This window comes from Polypterus senegalus, chromosome 18 (genome assembly GCF_016835505.1).
Source record: "Polypterus senegalus isolate Bchr_013 chromosome 18, ASM1683550v1, whole genome shotgun sequence".
In the NCBI taxonomy this organism is placed as follows: domain Eukaryota; kingdom Metazoa; phylum Chordata; class Cladistia; order Polypteriformes; family Polypteridae; genus Polypterus; species Polypterus senegalus.
Window position 1 is genome coordinate 76,131,163 of NC_053171.1, and position 21,040 is coordinate 76,152,202.

A 21,040-nucleotide genomic window follows, 5' to 3' on the forward strand; every position below is an offset into this window, starting at 1 on the left:
AATGGTGTCCAAAATAGTATAATTATTGAAGACCATCAGTGAGATCCTTAAAAACCTCATGGAGAGACAGCCGCACGAGTGAAGCAGCAACATATACAGCAGTTAACGTAGGGAGAGCTCAGTAACGATGAGATATGACTCTTTAGTGTCCTCCAAAGGTCAGAGAGCTCTTTTTCTATTTTTACCAGATTTCTCTTTCCTTTCTCAAAGGGTTGCTGGAGTTGCCTCTTAGGTGGACCGCTTTTCCTCTAGATTGCCTTTTATATTCCCCTGCAAGGTCTGTAACCATACAATGTGGTCTTCTAGCCAACTTTAAGGCCCATCTGGGCCATGCTGTACTCTCCTGGTTTCTGGTTTCCCCTTCTTAAACGTGTCCTGGAGCTTGCAATTCATGGAAGGAGAAGTGAAGAGAACCTAACACATGTGGAGTTCTCAGCCCCCTCTATTGTACCATCAAGTTGGTTGCAGCAAATAGATCCCTACAATCTGTTATAATAGCACCATAGCATGGCTTATCAAATCTCAGTCACAATATGTGACTTCTAGTCACAGGGGATTTGAGACTTGCAACTGCAGTTGCAGACCTTGTCGCCAGAACATGTCACTTTCCACCACTGTAAATTGGCAGGCATGTTAAATTACATGAGCACATGATGACTTTCTAGCACAGTTTCAGTGTTCCGAATGCTCAGTCCTTTTTGTGACAGCCAATAACATGTTGCCTAATGGAGCCGGTGCTGTACAAAGGGTCAACAGTTACGGTAACTTCAACTGGAATCTCTGCCCTTTTTTATACCATTCTGTCAGGGTATGTAAAACATGAGACATCAGACAGAGGAGCCTCTCTTCTGTTTTTGAGGTCTAAAACTGCGTTCCTTATTTTTTGTGGCTGCCTTCTATGCATTGTATTTTGGATGAGCATTCATTGGATGTCAGCTGTCATGTACACAGAGCTCACCCCTTTAGTCATCACTAAAGACAAAATCAGTTTGTCAGGAGGAGTTGTGGATTAGTTCAAGTGAGTCGATGGGGCTGTCAGAATACGTGACAGACAGTTGTGTGAGAACACCGTGACTGCTATTGACTCGATGTAAATGAAGTCTGTCATCTAATGTGACATAGCTTTAAGGAATATAGTTAAATAGCTTTGTGCATTTTGAACATGAAACTGCAATTCTGCTTCTTTCCGTACTTTTTCTGAATTTCTATATTTTTCACCCACTATTAGAAAGAAAAGCCAATCCAATCGGCTAACAGCTGACAGACATCTGTCGGGGTGTGTGAGTGACGAGGAAGTGTCCAGCCGAGCACCAGGATGGCGAGCTGCAATGAAGTAGGCAGCTGTACATGTTTGCCTTTACTGTATGATGCAGTTGGAGGATTCTGAGTTGTGTTCACAGATTTTGATGCTTTATCTGTTCAATAGATAAAATGGTGTTAGACTGAGCTCATATTCTGGAATGTTAAAGGTTTCATAATAATAATAATAATAATTCTTTACATTTACAGTATATAGCACTTTTCTTACTACTTAAAGTGCTTTAACATAGTAAGTGGGGAACTACTTCATCCATCACTAAAGTGTAGCATTCACTTGGATTATTTGACGGCAGCCATTTTGCATCAGTATATTAGCTGTTAGGTGGTGAAGTGGTGAGACAGTTAGCCATTAGAGACAGGGGGGTGATTAAGGGGGCAGAATGACTAGGCTATGAAGGACAATTTAGCCCGGACATCGGAATACATCTTACTTTTTATTGGTCACGACCTTGCTTTTACCTTTTATCTGAAGGATGGCACCATTTTTACAGCACAGTGTCCCCGTCACCGAACTGGGGCACTGGGATCCACATTCAGTGCACAGGGTAAGCGCTCCCTGCTGGCCTCGCCAACACCTCTTCCAGCAGCAACCAAGCTTTTCCTGGTTGGTCCCCCTTCCCAATACTGGCTGGGTCTGAATGTGCTTACCTTCTGGTTGATGTGGTATGGATGCTAGGATTGCTGAATGATTCATTAACATTTTACTGTGCCGTCTGTTTGCCATACTGTGATGATGTTTGAATATGAAAGCCTCCCAAAATAATCTACTCTGTATTCTGAAGGACACTCTGCCATGACTAAAGCTGCCTGGTTCAGTGTCCCGAGTCCAGAGTGAGATTTCCTTCTCGGCACCCGTATTGTGGGAGTTTCAAAAAATGTGGCCACTGCTGGGTAAGCTTAAAGGCTTTTGATGCAAATAATATTTATTTAGGCTTTAATCCAGCTTGTGTAAATGTTGAGAGAGAGAGAGAGTTTGCTTTTTTCTATCATACATTATAAAATACCAGTAACGGCACACCTCACGATAACGTGCACTGAATACACTTGATTTGACCATTCCTAGTTTTCAGACTCTTAAACTGTACATTTATCATTCCTTTGCTCAGAGGATGATGCGCTTGCTGCTTCCTGAGCAGCTTTTCTTATCTCCACCCTAGTGGCCCGCTTTGTCTTTTCTTTCATCGGCATCTTTTAGTGTTAAAACTGATTAAGTCAGCATTTGTATTGCAATTACTTGGTATGTTTTCCTTAATTTTTCACTTAAGCTGGTACTTATGTCTTCAATGTGCCTCAAGAATGATTTAAGAGGTAGGGGAAGTGAAGGTGAAGGTGGTAGGGAATGAGAACGGCACCCATACACATGCGCTGCACGAATCTTGAGTTGATTCTACAATAAAATAAAAATAAAAAGAGTAATAAAAATAATCAACCTGAAATCGGATAGTAGACGTCTCGTAGTATATGTGTACCAAATTTCAAGTCAATAGGTGAAACGGTTTGCGAGCTACAGGTGATTTAAAATCCTGGACAGACAAACAAACAGCCACGGTAGCGTATTATAGAAGAAGATTAACATTTCAACTACAAGAGTAAAGAAAAAAAAATCAGCAGCAAGGTAATTCTTATCACTTTAATTTAAGTAGAACATACGAGCACATTGCCTGCATTGAGTTAATGGTTGTTTGCACCTTTAATAATTTGTGTATATATGGCTTGATTTCTTCATTAAACAAATGAAGAGGAGCTACACTTGTTCCATTGAAACCCACAAACATACAAGGTCTACATTTGAACTTCTACACACTGAATAAAGCTTTTAAAAAGTCTACATTTCTAATATTACTTTGCCAGAGAGTCATGCTGTACCATTCACGAGGACTTTGAAAGTCAGAGGAGAGTTTCAGAAGTAATGACTCTTTGTATTAGACAAGACTTTCAACGCGTGATTTGTAAAGAGGAAACAAACCAAGGGTCACGGATTTGGTGTGCTTGTTGGTCTCCTACTTTGTTATGTCAGCTTTTGTTATCCGAATAAGCCTTTTTAAAATAAATTCAAATTATATTTGAATAGCATTATTTGGCAGCAGAGCATGTGAATAGAATACCTGAGTGTGAAATATAATAAATACAAAGTGCATAATATAATACTAGCTAGTGTGGCAGATAGGGGGCGCTGTCATCCCCTTGAACCCTCAGACCAGACGCCAGACACCAGGTAAAAGTCCAAATATTCAATTTATTTGTACTAAACAGTGCACAAAGCATCTTCCACTCCACAATACTCATAAATTATACAATAAATCCACAATAATCAATCCTCCTCTCTCCCAGACGCGTTGTCCCTCTGCCGCCTGACTCAGCTCGTCCGTCTGGGAGTCCTTAATAGTCCTTGACCTGGAAGTGCTTCTGAGCCCTCAGTCCATGTGATTATCCAGCACTTCTGGGTCAGGTGAAAACTCTTCTTCTTCAACCCAGAAGCACGTCATTTCCTCTGTCCATGTGACTGTAACGTACTTCCGGGCTGTATGGAAAATACTCCTTGTTCCTCCCTGCAGTGTCCTCTAGTGGCCCCCATGGTATCCAGCAGGGCTGTGGATAAAAACTCCATTGTCCAGGATTCCTTGCTGGCCTTCGGGGCACCTCCATGCTGCAGGGAGGGCTCCATCTGGCGGCCTGGGGGTATTGGCCGGGATGAACAACCAGCCATATGCCACACTAGTTAGATAGCCTAATACGAGCTTCATTTTGCCTATCACTGTAACTTATTTCTTTCTTCAGTAACTACACAAGTGCCAGAAAAACAGAAGGCTTTAATTCCATGGAGAACATTCTCACTTCCTCCCGACTCTGGCTCGTCTCTGTGAGGCAGTTGGCTCCTTTTGAAGCCGTACCCGGGAGCCCTCCAGGGGGCTCGTTAGGGAGGTCTGGAATTGCTCCCAGGTGTGGCTGAAGCCCAAAGTAGGGCTCTGCAGCTCCCACAGTTCCCTCTGTCGGCATCCCCGAAACTCAACAGGGCCGTGCCGACAAATAGTAATTCCCATACAGCCCTGTGGGAATCCGAAGTGCTGTTGCAATCCAGGAGGGCTGCCATGACCCTCTGTCTCTTCTTCACTATGAAAACCATCTCCCCCTGAACTTCCTTTAAGGAGGGGTCCTGGCCAGGTAAAGACGCCGGCCGTCCCTCACAATATAAAATTAATATTAGAAGTGCAGAAAAGTACAGAGAGAGACCTTTTTTTAAGATCTTTATGGCCCCTAAGTTTGTGCTTAAATCATACCATATTCTCTTTTTTTTTGTTTCTTTTACAAATGTATTTGTGTACTTTTAATTACAGTACCCTAAAGCTTTTATATGCTAAACATTATCTTTACTATCATTTGCTGTTGCCAGCCTAAGATGTAATGTTTCAGTTTGAAGTGCTTTTATGTGACTAACTTTCTACTTAATGTTAATAGTTTACAGATTGGAGATGACAGTTGCTCTCCTAACGCAAGTCATCCATCATTTTATTACGATTCTTTATTGTTATCCTATACAGTATGTTCACCTCGGAGATGTTTCACAATAGCTAACAGATGGATTCATTTTAAACTATACTGATATTAAAGAATGCATGTTTTTACATCTGACTGTCAGGATAAACATAAACACTTTGTTATAAAATCGGGTACTTGTTTAAATGGCACAACTCAATAGACTTATTATATGTTAATGTAGCTATTGGGACCCATCCGTCCATTTCCGTGAACACTGAGCAGAACCTCCTGGAATGCAAAGCCGAAGGCTGGAATCCTGAACCAGACGTGAGGTGGGCAGATGGCAGTGGAGCCAACTTGACTTCGAAAGCAAACACAGAGCTACTGAAAGATCAGAACGGATCCCCCCATGTGGTCAGCCTCATTGACATCAATCGGAAATCCAATGTGTTCTCCTGCCTGATGAGGAGCAAAACACCAAAACCAAACTGGGAATCAAAGCTCCATATAGGTGAGTGTTGAGACTTTGTTTTCTGAAATTAACTGAACGAGCCTAAGTGATCATTCTTGTATGTTAGTTCCTTCATATTCAGAAGCCAATTAGAAAGAATGCCACAACTGTCTTGTTTGGGTTTTTCCTAAATATTTGCGACTGTATATGGCTGAGGTTGTTTTATCCAAGTGGCAGGGGCTGAGTATGTAAATGCTAGAAAACACTCGGCGTCAAGTCTGAAACAGGTTAATATTATTTCAGTGGGGAACCAGATCTTTGCTCCAGGAACTTAATGGACATCATTGTTGTACAAACTAACAGCCATCACCTGCAAATCTCAGCAGAAAGACAGAGAGAGCAGAAACAAGACAAACAGCCAACAACTTCAGTGGACGCCCCAGGGACACACAGACAAGGCTGCTTCTGAGAGACAGAATGAGTCCAGCTGTCACGATCCTTAGTTCTGATCCCTTGCGATTCTTTTATATGCACACTTTTGTGTCAGTTCATTTAACTTTTATGGTAATCTTTTATTTTTTATCATCTGGACACCACATCACCGCAATGCCATTCTGATCTGTTTTTACTGTGCTCCTCACCATCATTGCTGTCTATGGTGGTTAGCGTCATTATGTCCTGGGTATTTAAGATGGTGACATGGTATGCTCTGCCTCTGAGCTTTTGGATAATCTCATAAAGACCATCTATACTAAAGAACAAACCCGCTGCAAGTTGACCTTTGCAACTCTCTCCTTTGTGACAGTAGGGGGTGCTGTCGCTCCCCCAAACCCGCAGACAAAACTTATGTGCATTCTCACAACCACCATAAAACAAGAAAGCAAACTATCAAATTATAAAACAGATTGCTGAAATGATAATGAGAAACTACTGGCACATTTGCAAAGAAAGGAAAAAACATATTTACAGTGGTCAACAAACAAAATGGTTTCTTGGTTGTAAGTAGCTAATTTTGACCCCCAAATGCAAATATGACCATGAGAACTGAAAGATATGATCATCTGAAAGGGGAGTTGACTTCAGCTACCTACGAGAAAAGTCTTCAAAGCTGAGAAAGGCAAAAATAAAGGAAGGGATCTTCACTGGACTACAGCTTCGAGACCTTCTCATGGATGGTCACTCTGATGAACTTCTTCATGATGCACAGGACACTTTTAAAGAGGTGTGGATACATTGTCGGGGATACAAGACAGCTGAAAACCTCCAGAACATTGTTGAGAAGCTGCTTTCATCTTATCCTAAGTTGGGCTGCAGCATGTCCTTGGAAATTCACTTTCTTCACTTCTTTTGGGCTTTTTACCTGAATGTTGTGGTGCAGCAAGTGAGGATCAATTGGTAACAGAAATACCAGGGGAAGTGGAGCACTGTGTGGACTGTGACAAGAGATGGTCCTGAAGTTGGTTACAAACAGCAAGTGAAGAAGAACAGACCCTTGTAGGCCAGACTGAGGACTTTGTTACACTAAAAAAAACTGTTAGTTTTTCCCGAGATTAGCGAAAATGGCATACATACATAGCAGACGTATGATGGATAATGACTCCCTGAATGAGTATGCTGAGCTACAGCTAAAACAAAGGAGAACATTTCACAAAAGCTTGGTTTTACTCGATGTACTATATGTGAAGCTTGCAGCACCTTACTTGAATATGAAATGTTATTTTAACTTGAGCAAAACATTTTTTTCTAGATGTGTATCTGGGCTGGGGGCGGCACGGTGGCGCAGTGGTAGCGCTGCTGCCTCGCAGTTAGGAGACCCGGGTTCACTTCCCGGGTCCTCCCTGCGTGGAGTTTGCATGTTCTCCCCATGTCTGCGTGGGTTTCCTCCCACAATCCAAAGACATGCAGGTTAGGTGGATTGGCGATTCTGAATTGGCCTTGGTGTGTGGATGGTGTGTGGATGGTGTGTTTGTGTGTGTCCTGCGGTGGGTTGGCACCCTGCCCAGGATTGTTCCCTGACTTGTGCCCTGTGTTGGCTGGGATTGGCTCCGGCAGACCCCCGTGACCCTGTGTTCGGATTCAGTGGGTTGGAAAATGGATGGATGGATGTATCTGGGCTTATTACATGTGATATGATATGAAAAAAGTCATTTAAGAAGAGAAACACAACAATTTACAAAATATCTTGATCTGTGTTATTAATACCTGGCTCCATATTTACTCTAGTTACTGCTTATCTTTGTAGTAAATGACCACAAAAATATTAAAATTATTATATACATATTTTGTTTACGTGTAGGAGCATAACAATTTCAAAATGCTGAATGAAGTGAGGAAATTGCAGAAAGTGGGATGTTTTGAATCATAATTCTTTGAAATATCACCTAGGTAGGTCGATGGGTAGGCTGAGCTGCTGTCTGCTAGATCTTCATGCTCCCCTGCTATTGATGGAAAGGTCCGGTGATTAGATGTCTGCCTGGCCACTAGAGGGAGCTCTAGGTGTATGGTGTCTGAGCAGCCTATAGAATATGGGAAGTACCTGCGGGTGTTAGGGTTAGAGGGGGTTAGAGAAGAGCTGATGAGAAGCACTCGACTGGTGAGAGGACATGGCCAGAGGTAGGAAGAGAGAGCATCATGTACGTAGTTGAGTGGGTAACAGCATTAGGGGCCACATTGGTCAGCCAGGGGTTCCAGTGGGGTAGCACAATTTTTATTTCATTGTTTGTTTATATGTTAAAAGACTTCCAAAGAGTTAGAAAATGTTAAGAAAACCCAAATTTGCAGATTGAGTGGTTAATGATTGCTAGACTTTTTGACCAGATTGTGCAGAATAGCAAACACATATGAACTAAAAGCAGCTGTAGCCTGGAAATACAGAACATATGACTGTATGTGCTTTTCTGTGACGTGTTTGTGTTTATTACACGAAGGAAAAAGCTTTAGAAATTAGCGTGATTTCCATTCAGAGTAGCATGTAGCCCTGCTGAATACGGCACGATCCAAATATTTCCATTAAAAGTTTTTTGTTTTTTTTTTCTTTTTACATGTGAGTATATCTTCTCCAAAAGAGTAGTTTCAACCTTCTGTTCTCCTTTTGCAGGCTGTTTTATTTTTCGCTGTTTTCTTGTGTAAAGTATCTCAGTTTAATTTAACAGTATGCCATCTGTGCCAACGGACCCTCTTACTTAAGAAAACTTTCCCTCAAGCAAGTTATGAAACATGAAGGTATTCTGCTCTGGTTAGTGGTCAGAATGCTCAGAACATTTTTCCAGTGGTGTTATTTCCGCAGTTTCAAAATGTAAAATTTTAAAGTAGTTAAATAAAGCTTGTTTAAAAAAGTCAAAATGTAAAGACGTAAAAAAAAAAAGTTTACTTTAAGCAAAATTTCAGTTTTGCTAGAAAGGCAATTAGTCCAGAGGGTCTGACCACCTGTTTCTACTTGCAGGTTACATTTCAGGAGTTCAAGAATGGATGGTGGCCTTTATATTCCTTGGACTTCTCTGTGTTCCTGGACTTGTGCTGACGTTGCACAAATGGACACAACTAAAGAGTATGTCTGGTGTTTTTCTTAAGGGAACTGGGCATGTTTTTTGAAATCTTTGATCATACTTTCTGAAGCTATACAGTTAATATAAACTATAAGAAATTATATACAGTGGTGTGAAAAACTATTTGCCCCCTTCCTGATTTCTTATTCTTTTGCATGTTTGTCACACAAAATGTTTCTGATCATCAAACACATTTAACCATTAGTCAAATATAACACAAGTAAACACAAAATGCAGTTTTTAAATCATGTTTTTTATTATTTAGGGAGAAAAAAAAATCCAAACCTACATGGCCCTGTGTGAAAAAGTAATTGCCCCCTGAACCTAATAACTCGTTGGGCCACCCTTAGCAGCAATAACTGCAATCAAGCGTTTGCGATAACTTGCAATGAGTCTTTTACAGCGCTCTGGAGGAATTTTGGCCCACTCATCTTTGCAGAATTGTTGTAATTCAGCTTTATTTGAGGGTTTTTTAGCATGAACCGCCTTTTTAAGGTCATGCCATAGCATTTCAATTGGATTTAGGTCAGGACTTTGACTAGGCCACTCCAAAGTCTTCATTTTGTTTTTCTTCAGCCATTCAGAGGTGGATTTGCTGGTGTGTTTTGGGTCATTGTCCTGTTGCAGCACCCAAGATCGCTTTAGCTTGAGTTGACAAACAGATGGCCGGACATTCTCCTTCAGGATTTTTTGGTAGACAGTAGAATTCATGGTTCCATCTATCACAGCAAGCCTTCCAGGTCCTGAAGCAGCAAAGCAACCCCAGACCATCACACTACCACCACCATATTTTACTGTTGGTATGATGTTCTTTTCTGAAATGCTGTGTTCCTTTTACGCCAGATGTAATGGGACATTTGCCTTCCAAAAAGTTCAACTTTTGTCTCATCAGTCCACAAGGTATTTTCCCAAAAGTCTTGGCAATCATTGAGATGTTTCTTAGCAAAATTGAGACGAGCCCTAATGTTCTTTTTGCTTAACAGTGGTTTGCGTCTTGGAAATCTGCCATGCAGGCCGTTTTTGCCCAGTCTCTTTCTTATGGTGGAGTCGTGAACACTGACCTTAATTGAGGCAAGTGAGGCCTGCAGTTCTTTAGACGTTGTCCTGGGGTCTTTTTTGACCTCTCGGATGAGTCGTCTCTGCGCTCTTGGGGTAATTTTGGTTGGCCGGCCACTCCTGGGAAGGTTCACCACTGTTCCATGTTTTTGCCATTTGTGGATAATGGCTCTCACTGTGGTTCGCTGGAGTCCCAAAGCTTTAGAAATGGCTTTATAACCTTTACCAGACTGATAGATCTCAGTTACTTCTGTTCTCATTTGTTCCTGAATTTCTTTGGATCTTGGCATGATGTCTAGCTTTTGAGGTGCTTTTGGTCTACTTCTCTGTGTCAGGCAGCTCCTATTTAAGTGATTTCTTGATTGAAACAGGTGTGGCAGTAATCAGGAAATTGAACTCAGGTGTGATACACCAGAGTTAGGTTATTTTTTAACAAGGGGGCAATTACTTTTTCACACAGGGCCATGTAGGTTTGGATTTTTTTTCTCCCTAAATAATAAAAACCATCATTTAAAAACTGCATTTTGTGTTTACTTAATGGTTAAATGTGTTTGATGATCAGAAACATTTTGTGTGACAAACATGCAAAAGAACAAGAAATCAGGAAGGGGGCAAATAGTTTTTCACACCACTGTATATACAGTGATCCCCCACTATATCGCGGTTCAGCTATCGCGCCCCGCTACATCGCCGATTTATTAATATTATTATTATTACTCGAGGGCTCCGCCACCTGCTCGCTTCGCTCGCCCACCCCCAGGTTTGGTTTACTGGATAAACAATGTAAAGAGATTGTTATTTTCATGGGAATTGTTACATATGTATTATTTTCATTTTTACTTTAAAACATTTGTAAAAACAATATTTGTCCTTTATTTCTTGCCCCGGGCGTGGTTAAATCTCTTTTTCGTGGGACTTACAACGCTGCTCGCACGCTAAAATGATGCGATCGGTTCAGCTGGTGTCTTGCTGCTGCTGCTGGCCAAACTGTTAAAACCTGGAGACAGTCAAGGAGATGTGCGGCAAGTTTAAGTGTTTTCCACATGATGCAGGTCAAATTCATCCAAAAATTTAGAAGCAGTAAGAAATTAAAGAAAACTCAGGAGTGGATGAACACAGAGATAAAAAGTAAGTTGCAAAGGAAATAATGGCTGAATAAGTATATAATATAAGACTAGTAACTCCAGCTTGAACCATAGCAATGGGAGCAATAGTGGAAAAGACTAATAGGAAGGCCTAGAGATAGTTAGAGGGAAATATTGCAGAAAAGACGAAAGATGACCCAGAGAGCTTCTTTTGATATTTTAGTAGAACAATAGTCAAGGAGGAGCTGAAGAGTATTAGGAACAGTAAGGCAGTGAATGAACTCTACTAGTACTTTATTGAGGTTAATACGTGTGAAGAACTCTGTAGCCACCCAAGAAAGTGAATGATTTGGAAATTGTAGAGAAAGACGTACTGTTCAGATTAAATAGGCTGAAATCAAACAAATCACAAGGACCAGGAGTGCTTAAGGAAGTCAGTGAGTACACATATAAACCTCGGCACATCTGGGAAATTTCTAAAGACTGGAGGCTAGTGAATATTATCGCTTTATGTAAAACAGGTGACCAGGCAGATTTACGTAACTATAGGCCAGTAAGCTTAATGTGCATCACAGTTAAATAAATAGAAAAAAAGTATGAAGGAAAATATCGAGCAGAACATGTCTGGAGCAGGAGAAATAAGAACAAATACTCAACATAGACTCTGATGGTGTTGCTTTGGACACTCAAGGTGAACAGGATGGGTGAGCTTGTTGGGCTGAATGGCCTGCTCTTGTCACAATGTTTCTAATGTCTAAACATTTTTAGTTTTGATACCTAAACCAAATCCGAGTTTTGTGTCATCTGTAGTTACCACTGTGTAATTTCCACAGATTTCACTTTCTAGCTTCAACTATTTACTTGTTTCCACCAGAGCCATCTGTAAGACACTGATGCGTAGAGATGGGATTGAAACTCATAGTGTGAGGTTTTAATTATACAATTCCTACCAAACTGAAATACAAAGAGGAATTCTTTGGACTTTGAAGCAGTACACACTTCATTTCCAGATTCATTTTATCCTTGCTGCTGTTCATCGGTATTCTAGGACATGTTTATTTGATGTACATTTGTTTCTATTATTTCTAGATGAAAATTAAACTCTTTTTTTCTTTCAGAAATTGAGAAACTCTACGGTAAGTAAATCATTACAATACATAAAAAAGATATGAAAGGAAATTGAATCTATTATCTATGCATTAAAAATGATAAATCTATTATCTATAAATCTATTACAGTTCATAAAAAATAAAGATTTTGTTTTTCTTTTTGGTCTACAAGCGGAGTACAACATACTGTATATACGTAAGGAATATAAATAGCATGAGACTGGCTAATTTGTGTATTAATTAAATGTTAAGATGACTTTTTGTATTCCGTTGATTATTTTTAAATTTGAAAGTGAGTCCACACTGTGGGCATATTTACAATGTAAATGTAAAAAGGACAGGGAAATAATTTTATCATACACAAGCATAATAAAATCCTAAATCAGAAGGAAATCTGAATCTTTTTAAACCTTCTAGAAAGTCCGGTAGTACAGTACAGTAAAGGTTGCCTTGACTAACCCGAGGAGTTGCTGGTCCACTTGAGCTGCACAGTCACCTTTTCCTTCTTCCACACAAGGCCTCGCCATTTACGCCACCCGTGACTCCCTCGCTACACTACAGATGACCCATAGAGTCCTCTTGTTGAATTAGCATGTTGGTTATTATGTTCTTGTAGAAATAAAGCATTCATTGTGGGACGAGCTGTGGTCCGTAAGAAAGCAAAAAAAAAGAAAAGTTTGGTTGGACACTAGAAGAGATAATTAATTAAGTTCTGCTGATTCCGCCGTAATTCGATGTAAACTCCTGGAAGTGGTCATCACAGTTTATTGGTTGTATCAGTAAAGCGCAAATGCTTAATATTTTTACAATACACTTTCACTCTGCCAAAGGGGTGGGATAACATCTTTAAAGGGTTTAATATTGCATTGTTCTTAAATTTGTGGTAACCAGGGTGCACTGCATTTCCCCAGCCACAAAGGCTCAGACGCAAACGGGTTTTATTGTGTGAAACTCTTACTGACAACAAGAGTTTCCCACACCTTGATCACAAATCTTTACAGGAGTAAAAACTTCCCATAATCAACCCCCTCTGTCTTCTCCTTCTCCTCTCCTCCTCCTGATTCTGACTCCCAGATTCAAGTGGGGCTGCTCCTTTTATATTACACCTGGGAGTACTTTGGTTACCCAAAGGTGCAGCTCAGATGCACTTCTGGGTGAAGTTGGAGCCTGGCACAGCACTGCTTGCCAGTTCCCACAGTGCCCCAAGAGGGCTGAGCTGGCTGACTCCAATTCCCAAAGATGCCCTTTGGGAAAACTTGGCGATGCTGCAATCCAGGGGGGCTGGCATTGAGCATTCCAGAGGATACAATACCCTGCATAAACTGTCTCCGCTATCCTCCCATACTGTGGGTGTCCCAGTTTGACAAGATTACCAGTATAGCTCCAGTTGGGGTGCTGGTCTCCACGTGGCGTCAGCCATAAAGTTCATATATAATTGTTGTAAATGCCTCAGATTGGCTCTAGGTCTGGAACAGAAATCTGTTTTGGTGATGTTTTTCATATTCAGTACATCCATCCATTATCCAACCATGTTTGTATATATTCCCCAATGTCCTTAGTGACCAATGGAGGGCACTCTCGAATCGATCCCTCACTTGAAAGAACACAGTCTAGTCAACAGAGATTTATTTGTAGAAAAAAGGGTTCCATGGAGATACAGACACAGGTCATACAAAGATAAAACATTAAACACTTCAGAATTCAGAACCCATCTCTACAATACACGACATTCTGTCCTTGGCCTAACTTCACCTCCACTCCACTGTCCTCTTTCTGCACTTCCTAGAAACCATGGATTCTGGCACTTCAATCAATCGGATCAGTTGTGGCTAAGCAAAGTTCTCTTTTTTCGGCTTTTTCATTTTGTTGACCTGCTCGCCTCCATTGTCTATCAGCGACTAAGCAAGTTTCTCTCTCCTCGGAGGTTTTATTTTGCCGACGTGCTGGCCTCGCTTGTGTGTTAGCGGCTAAGCAAGTTTCTGTTTCCTCGGAAGGTGGAGTCCTTACCCTGAATCCACCTCTCATTTCTGGGTCGGACAGACAGAGACACACACACTTCCACCCGTAGACGTTTATATATAAGATGTGGCCCTTGACTACTTCCGGGGTCGGGGTCAGGGTCAATTGGCTGACCGATGGTTCAGGGTCGTGCTTATATCTTTTTAAATCTTTTTTATATTAGGCTGTAACCTGGGGTTAGCTTCTTTGTGGCTGGGAGAACTAATAGGTGGTCTGTAGTCCTCCATTGGCCACCTCTATTTCTCCATCTATGACGGGCTTCCATATATTTTATATATTATTTTCTGTTTTCCATCCGAGATGTGGTCGCAAACACCCCCCAGATGGCATCATGGCTACCCGTCTTGGCAGTGGTCCCAACCAGTTTGTGGACAGCACAGAAAAACCAGCAATGTGCTTCTGCACCCTGCCGACCTACACATCCTGAACTGGATTACACAATTTTGTGAATGTTAGGTGGCGTGTGTTTGATTTCTCACCTTCAATTGCATTGCTGACTCATATTTATCATGTTTGTCTCCTTCCTCTTCAGACGAGTGTCTCCCAGTCTCCTGTTTGTGGAAAGAAATTAGTAAGACTGTTTTACTGTTTACTTACCATGTCCTCACAAAAAAATAAAAATAAACGTCTATTTAGCATTTTCCACTTATGTTGGTAAATGATTAAAAATCATTATAAAACAAACTCTCAATGAAGTGAATTTCAAAGGAATATCCCCAAGTAGCCCCCTTTGAAACTCGATGCTGTTTTCTTTAATATGTATTTTATACCAAATTATTGTTAAATAAATACATATTTTTACTCAATAAATAAGTCATTCCTCAGTGTGATACTTCAACAAGTTCAGACATTGAAAAGTTAAATGTTTTGAAAACAGAAAAATGATTTTATGAGAATTCAGCCAAAATGACAATTAAAATATATTATTGACACTATTAAGTGGTTATTAAAGATTAAGAAGGAAAGAATTATTTTTATTAGCTTGTAAATAAAACTAGAGGCCTACTTGAATTAATGCACGTCTGCTCTTTCCACAGAGGAGATGAGCCGTGTCCGGAATGCAGGTCGGTGGCCGAGCTTCTGCTCTTTTACAGCAGATTTGTGTGCTCACGTTTCTCACGTTATCTCTTATTTATTTTAACATCTCTTTGTTTCAGAGTGGAAGAGAATCTGTGACTCGGCAGGTATGTTTATAACATTTACGGTAGTATAACATTTTTAACATGCTTTTCTGTTTTCATGTGCTCCTTTACAACAAAGGCAAGCAGCAATCCTTTAACCACCCATCCAGTTTTTAATTAAAAAAAGTTTCAGGGTAATTGTTTTATATGAGTTTAAGTCAATAGTTATCTGCACTTTTGTGATAGTCTTGTTTGGGCTGACTGCAGCTGCACACATGTGGAAACGTGAAATGGCTGTGGTCACAGCGGTAAAGAAAAGCAGCGAGCAGGGATTCGCATTTTATGAGCTGAAGGTTCACCAGGGGCTCAGATCCATAGAAAGCTTTCTGTACAATATGGAGACTTTATTTTACCACAACAGAGTGTAATGAACAGATTAATATGCCCTAAAATGGTGGAACAAATGTTAAGGATGAAGCAGGGGTGGGATGCTCATCTACATCCACTACCAAGGACAACACTGAACAACTTCATACTATGATACTGATGAACCAACGAGGATTTCAGCCCCCGGTACACCTTGAGCCTATAAAAGCAGATAATGCCAGCAGAAAGCGGAGCAGCCATGTTCACTCCTAGAAGAAGAAAAACAAAAACAAGAGGGATGAGTGATCAAGTCCGAAACGTCACCAGTGTCACCACAAACATGTGCAGTGGGGAAAGTATAAGACAAGCCAAAAAAAAAGTATCACAGAACTGCAGATAACAATCAAGTGATCCTTATGTATACCTAATTTTATTTAATTTGAATTTTATTATTTCATTATTTTAGAAATGGGCATCATGGTGTTGTACTGGTCTGGCTCACTTATCTAATGCTCTTGGTTCACATTATTTAGCAGCTCTAAACCAGCCCAGTGTGAATGAGGGTGGTGCACATGGCTGTGTGCCCTGCAGTGTTTCCTGTGTTGTGCCAAGTACTGCTCGGATAGGCTTCATCACCCCCAGATCGGAGTATGTGTGTATACCATGTTGGGCTCTGTACTGTTCTAGAAATAAAATGCACACCACCTAAAAAGATATGTAAGGTCGGCCCAGTTTCAAAAGGCTCAGAGCAACTTTTTTTCATAAAGTTGTCTTGTAAATTCTGGCAGTGAAATCTTCTTTGCTTCACTCTCGACTAGAATATTTTTCTCAAATTGTTTAATTGAGCCTAAAGACTATGTTACAGTATGGAAGGCACAATCCATTAAAAAAAGTAAAATCACTACTGCATTCCAAATCTATCTATCATATGGTGCCTTTCACATCTATCTATCTATCTATCTATCTGTCTATCTATCCATCCATCCATCCATATAAAATGCTAAATGTTGTCCGTCTGTCATCCAAAAACTCTCAGACAACTGGGCCTCGATCTTTGTCCCTTATCAAGCGGGGTCATTTTTGCTAAATCGTTTGTAATTCGACCTCTCCAAATTAGAATCATTGCTGTTATTGAACTATCTGGAGTATAAACACATGTTTGGTCTCTTTGTAAAGGTAACATTCTCTAGTTTCACCCTTAGTAGTCAGAATCACTGTAGGTGTGACTGATCAAATGTTATGCACATTAGAACTCACAGAAAAAAAAACTAATTTTTTTGTTCTCGCCTAAGTTTTTTTTATGAAAATAAAGGAAAATAAAGCTGCAGTAGGTAGGTGGGGACAGAAACACACTATGTACCAACAGAATAACTTGTTGACTACTCACATTTCAAATTTGAAAAGAATACCTGTCAAAATGACATTTTTTACACCAGTTTTTATGTGGGCATGTCCAGGGGCGTTTTAGAGGGACCATTATCCACATTTTGGAACGTATGGAAAAAGTGTAATAACTTTTGAATGCTTCAACCCACAGATATCAATGAGGGCTCTACTGAAACCTTACACCTAAAGGAATCTAAATCTACACACAGTGTCACTCTATTAGTTATAAAAAATAATAAAAACAATAAAAAACACACATTTCTATGTAAAAATAGTCAATAAAAGTTATGGGCCAAAAATATATTTATATTTTTATTTTTACTTTTTTTTATAAAATGCACACAAACTATATATATTTCTTTTACAAACTGTTACAACACAGCTCAGCGTTTTCCATGTGCCACTTGATGGCAGCAATCACTAGCAAGCAGAAAGCACAAGGCGTGGCACGCGCTCTCTGCCATTACACGTCTCCTGTGCCGGTTGAATACTTTCGCAACGCGTACATGCATCTATTATTTAATCGAGCGTTTATTTACGTTTAAACTTCTACTTTTATTCATATTTAAAATGCGAAAAAACTTGGCGAAATCACAATAAACAACCACGCACCAACTCTGCAGACTGGCACAAATGCCACCTTCACGCAGCTCCGATCGTTTTGTTTACAAGTTAGTATGGCAAGTTACATATCAAAATGCTCGGCTGCTCATTGGCTGTAAGTTTTGAGTGTCAGTCACAGTGTCCAATCAAACTGGTAGATTCTACCAGAGTTCAGAGCTATACGTCATCCTCCAAGCTTTCTGTGACACTGATTGGCTATACGAGGTGCCAGTCAACCCCAGACCCCGTCGTAATTGGCCAACTTAGGTGTCTTTCGGAAGCTAACACTTCCGTGTTTCATGCGGTAGCATGGTTATCGCCGACAGAAACAAATTACGTCTGATATGAGCAATATAAATGAAAAAAAATTACGTAGGTGGTCTCAAGTTATGAAACGTTTTCTGGAGTTTTGTCCCTTTGAGAATATATCGTGTGTTTTGGACCTAAATCGTTTTACTGGATTATATTCGCTGGAGCCTTACGGACACAATGGGATCAATACTGCTCGGAAATATTGATGTTTGACTTGCAGGGGGTCTTCAAAGGTAGGGACAGTCAACTCTTAAAAGTATGTACTTCTCTGTAAAAAAGGCTTTAGTGTCAGTGCTGTGGTTGTTGTGTGTCAAAATGGTTTATATCATCGGAAAGACGAGACTTTGAAGTTTCATTTGATGGGTAGGGTGTCGAGATGCATGGCAGATGGGCATGCACACATTACTGTAACGTTTTTAAAACGCTGTTATGTCCCGGGACCGGCACGTGTGCGCGTTAAGGGGAGCTTATAATGTGACGCATATAACACAACCCATGAACTGGAGGAGTGGGATACCTTGGCCAAGTAAGTGGGCTTTGGGTCTTTCTTGCTGAAACCAGATGGTGTGGATATGCTGGCAGACAGGAAAAGAAGAGAAGTGCGGGTACGCAGCATTGCTGACTGAAGAACAACTGCTGGGACATCTGCTCACAGTGAAGCACACGGCACAGGCTGACTGAGTGTTTTTATTGCATATTCAAGCCATTCTCTCCAAATACAACAGAAAGTCATACACATCTAAAGAATTGGAGGTGTGATCTTCCTCTGCCACTTTATTTGGTTTGATGTTCTTCACAGAGTGAACTGTGGCATGTCCATGCACCTTGGCCTACAAGAAAAGTATGGCTGTGCAAGCACATAGCATGTCTGTCAAGAAAAGAGCCATAGTGGCATCTGCTGGCAGTGATGGACATTGCAGCCACCTTAATGGAGTGACCTGCAGAGCTTTGTTTCATGAGAGGCACTTCTTTGATGAGCAGAGGTCCAAAAGTCAACAGTAAATGAAGAAATCAAAACACCTAAACAAAAACAAAACAGAGGCCATGGCTCAGCTGGAGTATTTTATAGCAATAATAATGAAGTTTGTCCTAAACCTGAACATTTCTCATCTACATCACAGGATTGCCACATCAGACTTCACTTTATCAAGATTCAAGAGTATTTATTGCCATTTCATCCATATACAGTAGTACAGCATACAATGAAATGAAACAACGTTCCTCCAGGACCATGGTGCTCCACAGGACAACGAAGAATCCACGACACATAACATAAAGACACGTAATATATAACAAGGTGCATGTGAGTCAAATGTGTAACCATGTGCAACACTGCAGAGCAGAACACATATATCAGATATCAGATCGGTCCACGAGTGTTCAGAAATCTGACTGCTTGGGGGAAAAAACTGTTACACATTCTGGTGGTGAAGGCCCTTTTTCTCAATGGCAGAAGTGTAAACAGTGAGTGTGCAGGTTGTGTTGGGTCATTCACAATGCTGGTGGCTTTGCAGATACAGTGTGTGATGTAAATGTCCATGATGGAAGGAAGAGAGACACTGATGATCTTCTCAGCTGTCTTCACTATCTGTTGTAGGGCTTTACGACCCCTGACCGTGCAATTTCCAAACCAGACAGTGATGCAGTTGTTCAGGATGCACTTTATGGTTCCTCTGTAGAATGTTGTTAAAGTAGCTGGTGGAAGAGGGGATTTCCGCAGGAAGTAGAGCCGCTGCTGGGCTTTCTTGGCTAAAGAACTGGTGTTGTAGGACCAGGTGAGGTTCTCTCCCACTTTATGAATGTGGCTGTACAGCTTTCCCCAATCATGCGGATTGACGATGTCACATTCAGGCCTTCATTTCTTCCTTATGTGCCATGCTGCTGACCCTAGGCAGTTCTGAGTTTTTGCCTTTAAGCTCATCCACTTGTTAATGCATTGCCTGTGTCCAGATGAAATGTGAACATCTCCAACTGCAGACCACAGGCACTGATAAAGAACCAGAAGGTAGGCATGTAGAGATGTCAACACCATCTGATGGAGTGCCATGGAATTAGAAGTGATTGACAGAGGTAGATACATAACAAAGATGTGTTTGTATAATATTTATATTTATAATATTTATAGAGTCTGCAACTGGTATTGTTATTTATCTGTTCAATTTAAAGGTTATAACCCAAGCACCTTGATAGAGATACAGTAACTTGAACAGGAATGGCATGTCAAATAATCGTTTTTTTTCTGCATAGCTGGCCAGTCTCCCCCTAATGATAGCTGAGAGATCCACAGACATATTTTTCATGGCAATTTATCACATGACCTTTTGATTTTTAGTCTACCTTACATACTTAATATTTTCCTTTAATAGACTTTAGCATGGCAAGATTTCCAGAGCCTATCCTCATAAGGCATAAGCACAAGGCAGGGAAGTCCAACAATCAGATCGTCTGTGAATAATTTAGCACCGGGTTCCCCACGAATGTCGGCTGTGAAAGAAGAAGAGGGACTGGCTGTTCACCTGGGCCACTCCCTGTCTCGAATGGCACTCTGCACCAGTCCTCTCCTCGCGGGAGGAGGAAGGCCTCTGGCTATCCCTGGCCCATTGAAGCTCCGTGGCACTAGAGTATCTTCGCGTTTAAGAGGGACTCTGACTTAGAGGCGTTTAGTCATAATCCTGCAGATTGTAGCTTCGCACCATTGGCTTCTCAGCCAAGCACATACACCAAATGTCTGAAACTGCGGTTCCTCTTGTACTGAGCAGGATTGCTACAACACCATCATCAGTGGGGTAAAACTAACCTGTCTCACAACGCTCAAACCCCAGGAATACTAATGGATCATGAAGAAAACTCACAGACACCCACATTCAGTCACAGCGGGTGAATTTTGGATCCAATCAAATCAACACCCATGTACAGTAAGAACATGAAAAGACGGCAATTAGGCATAGGACTGAAACTGAGGACAATGCAATTGTGAGGCACAAGCACTAGCCACTTGGCACCCCTCTGTATCATAACTCAGTTGTATTTGCATGGCCAACACTCTAAACTTAAATGAAATGGACCCTACATAATCGATAGAACTGAAGTGAAGGTGGCATGGTGGTGGTGGTGCAGTGGTAGCACTTCCACCTTGCAATAAGGGGGCTGCGGTTTGCATCCTTGGTGTTCCCTTCGTGGAGTTTGCATG

At 40.9% G+C, this 21,040-nt stretch overlaps 1 protein-coding gene across 2 annotated transcripts in view; it reads left to right on the forward strand.

The window, feature by feature from the left end:
• LOC120518384 (erythroid membrane-associated protein-like) overlaps positions 1-21,040 on the forward strand; it is a 39,326-nt gene that overhangs the window by 11,116 nt on the left and 7,170 nt on the right. For both annotated transcript variants that reach the window (XM_039741169.1, XM_039741168.1), the window contains exons 4-9: positions 5,039-5,308; positions 8,691-8,795; positions 12,053-12,070; positions 14,595-14,633; positions 15,100-15,126; positions 15,220-15,246. In XM_039741169.1, the coding sequence (XP_039597103.1) occupies positions 5,039-5,308; positions 8,691-8,795; positions 12,053-12,070; positions 14,595-14,633; positions 15,100-15,126; positions 15,220-15,246 (486 nt within the window). The remainder of the gene's footprint in view (positions 1-5,038; positions 5,309-8,690; positions 8,796-12,052; positions 12,071-14,594; positions 14,634-15,099; positions 15,127-15,219; positions 15,247-21,040) is intronic.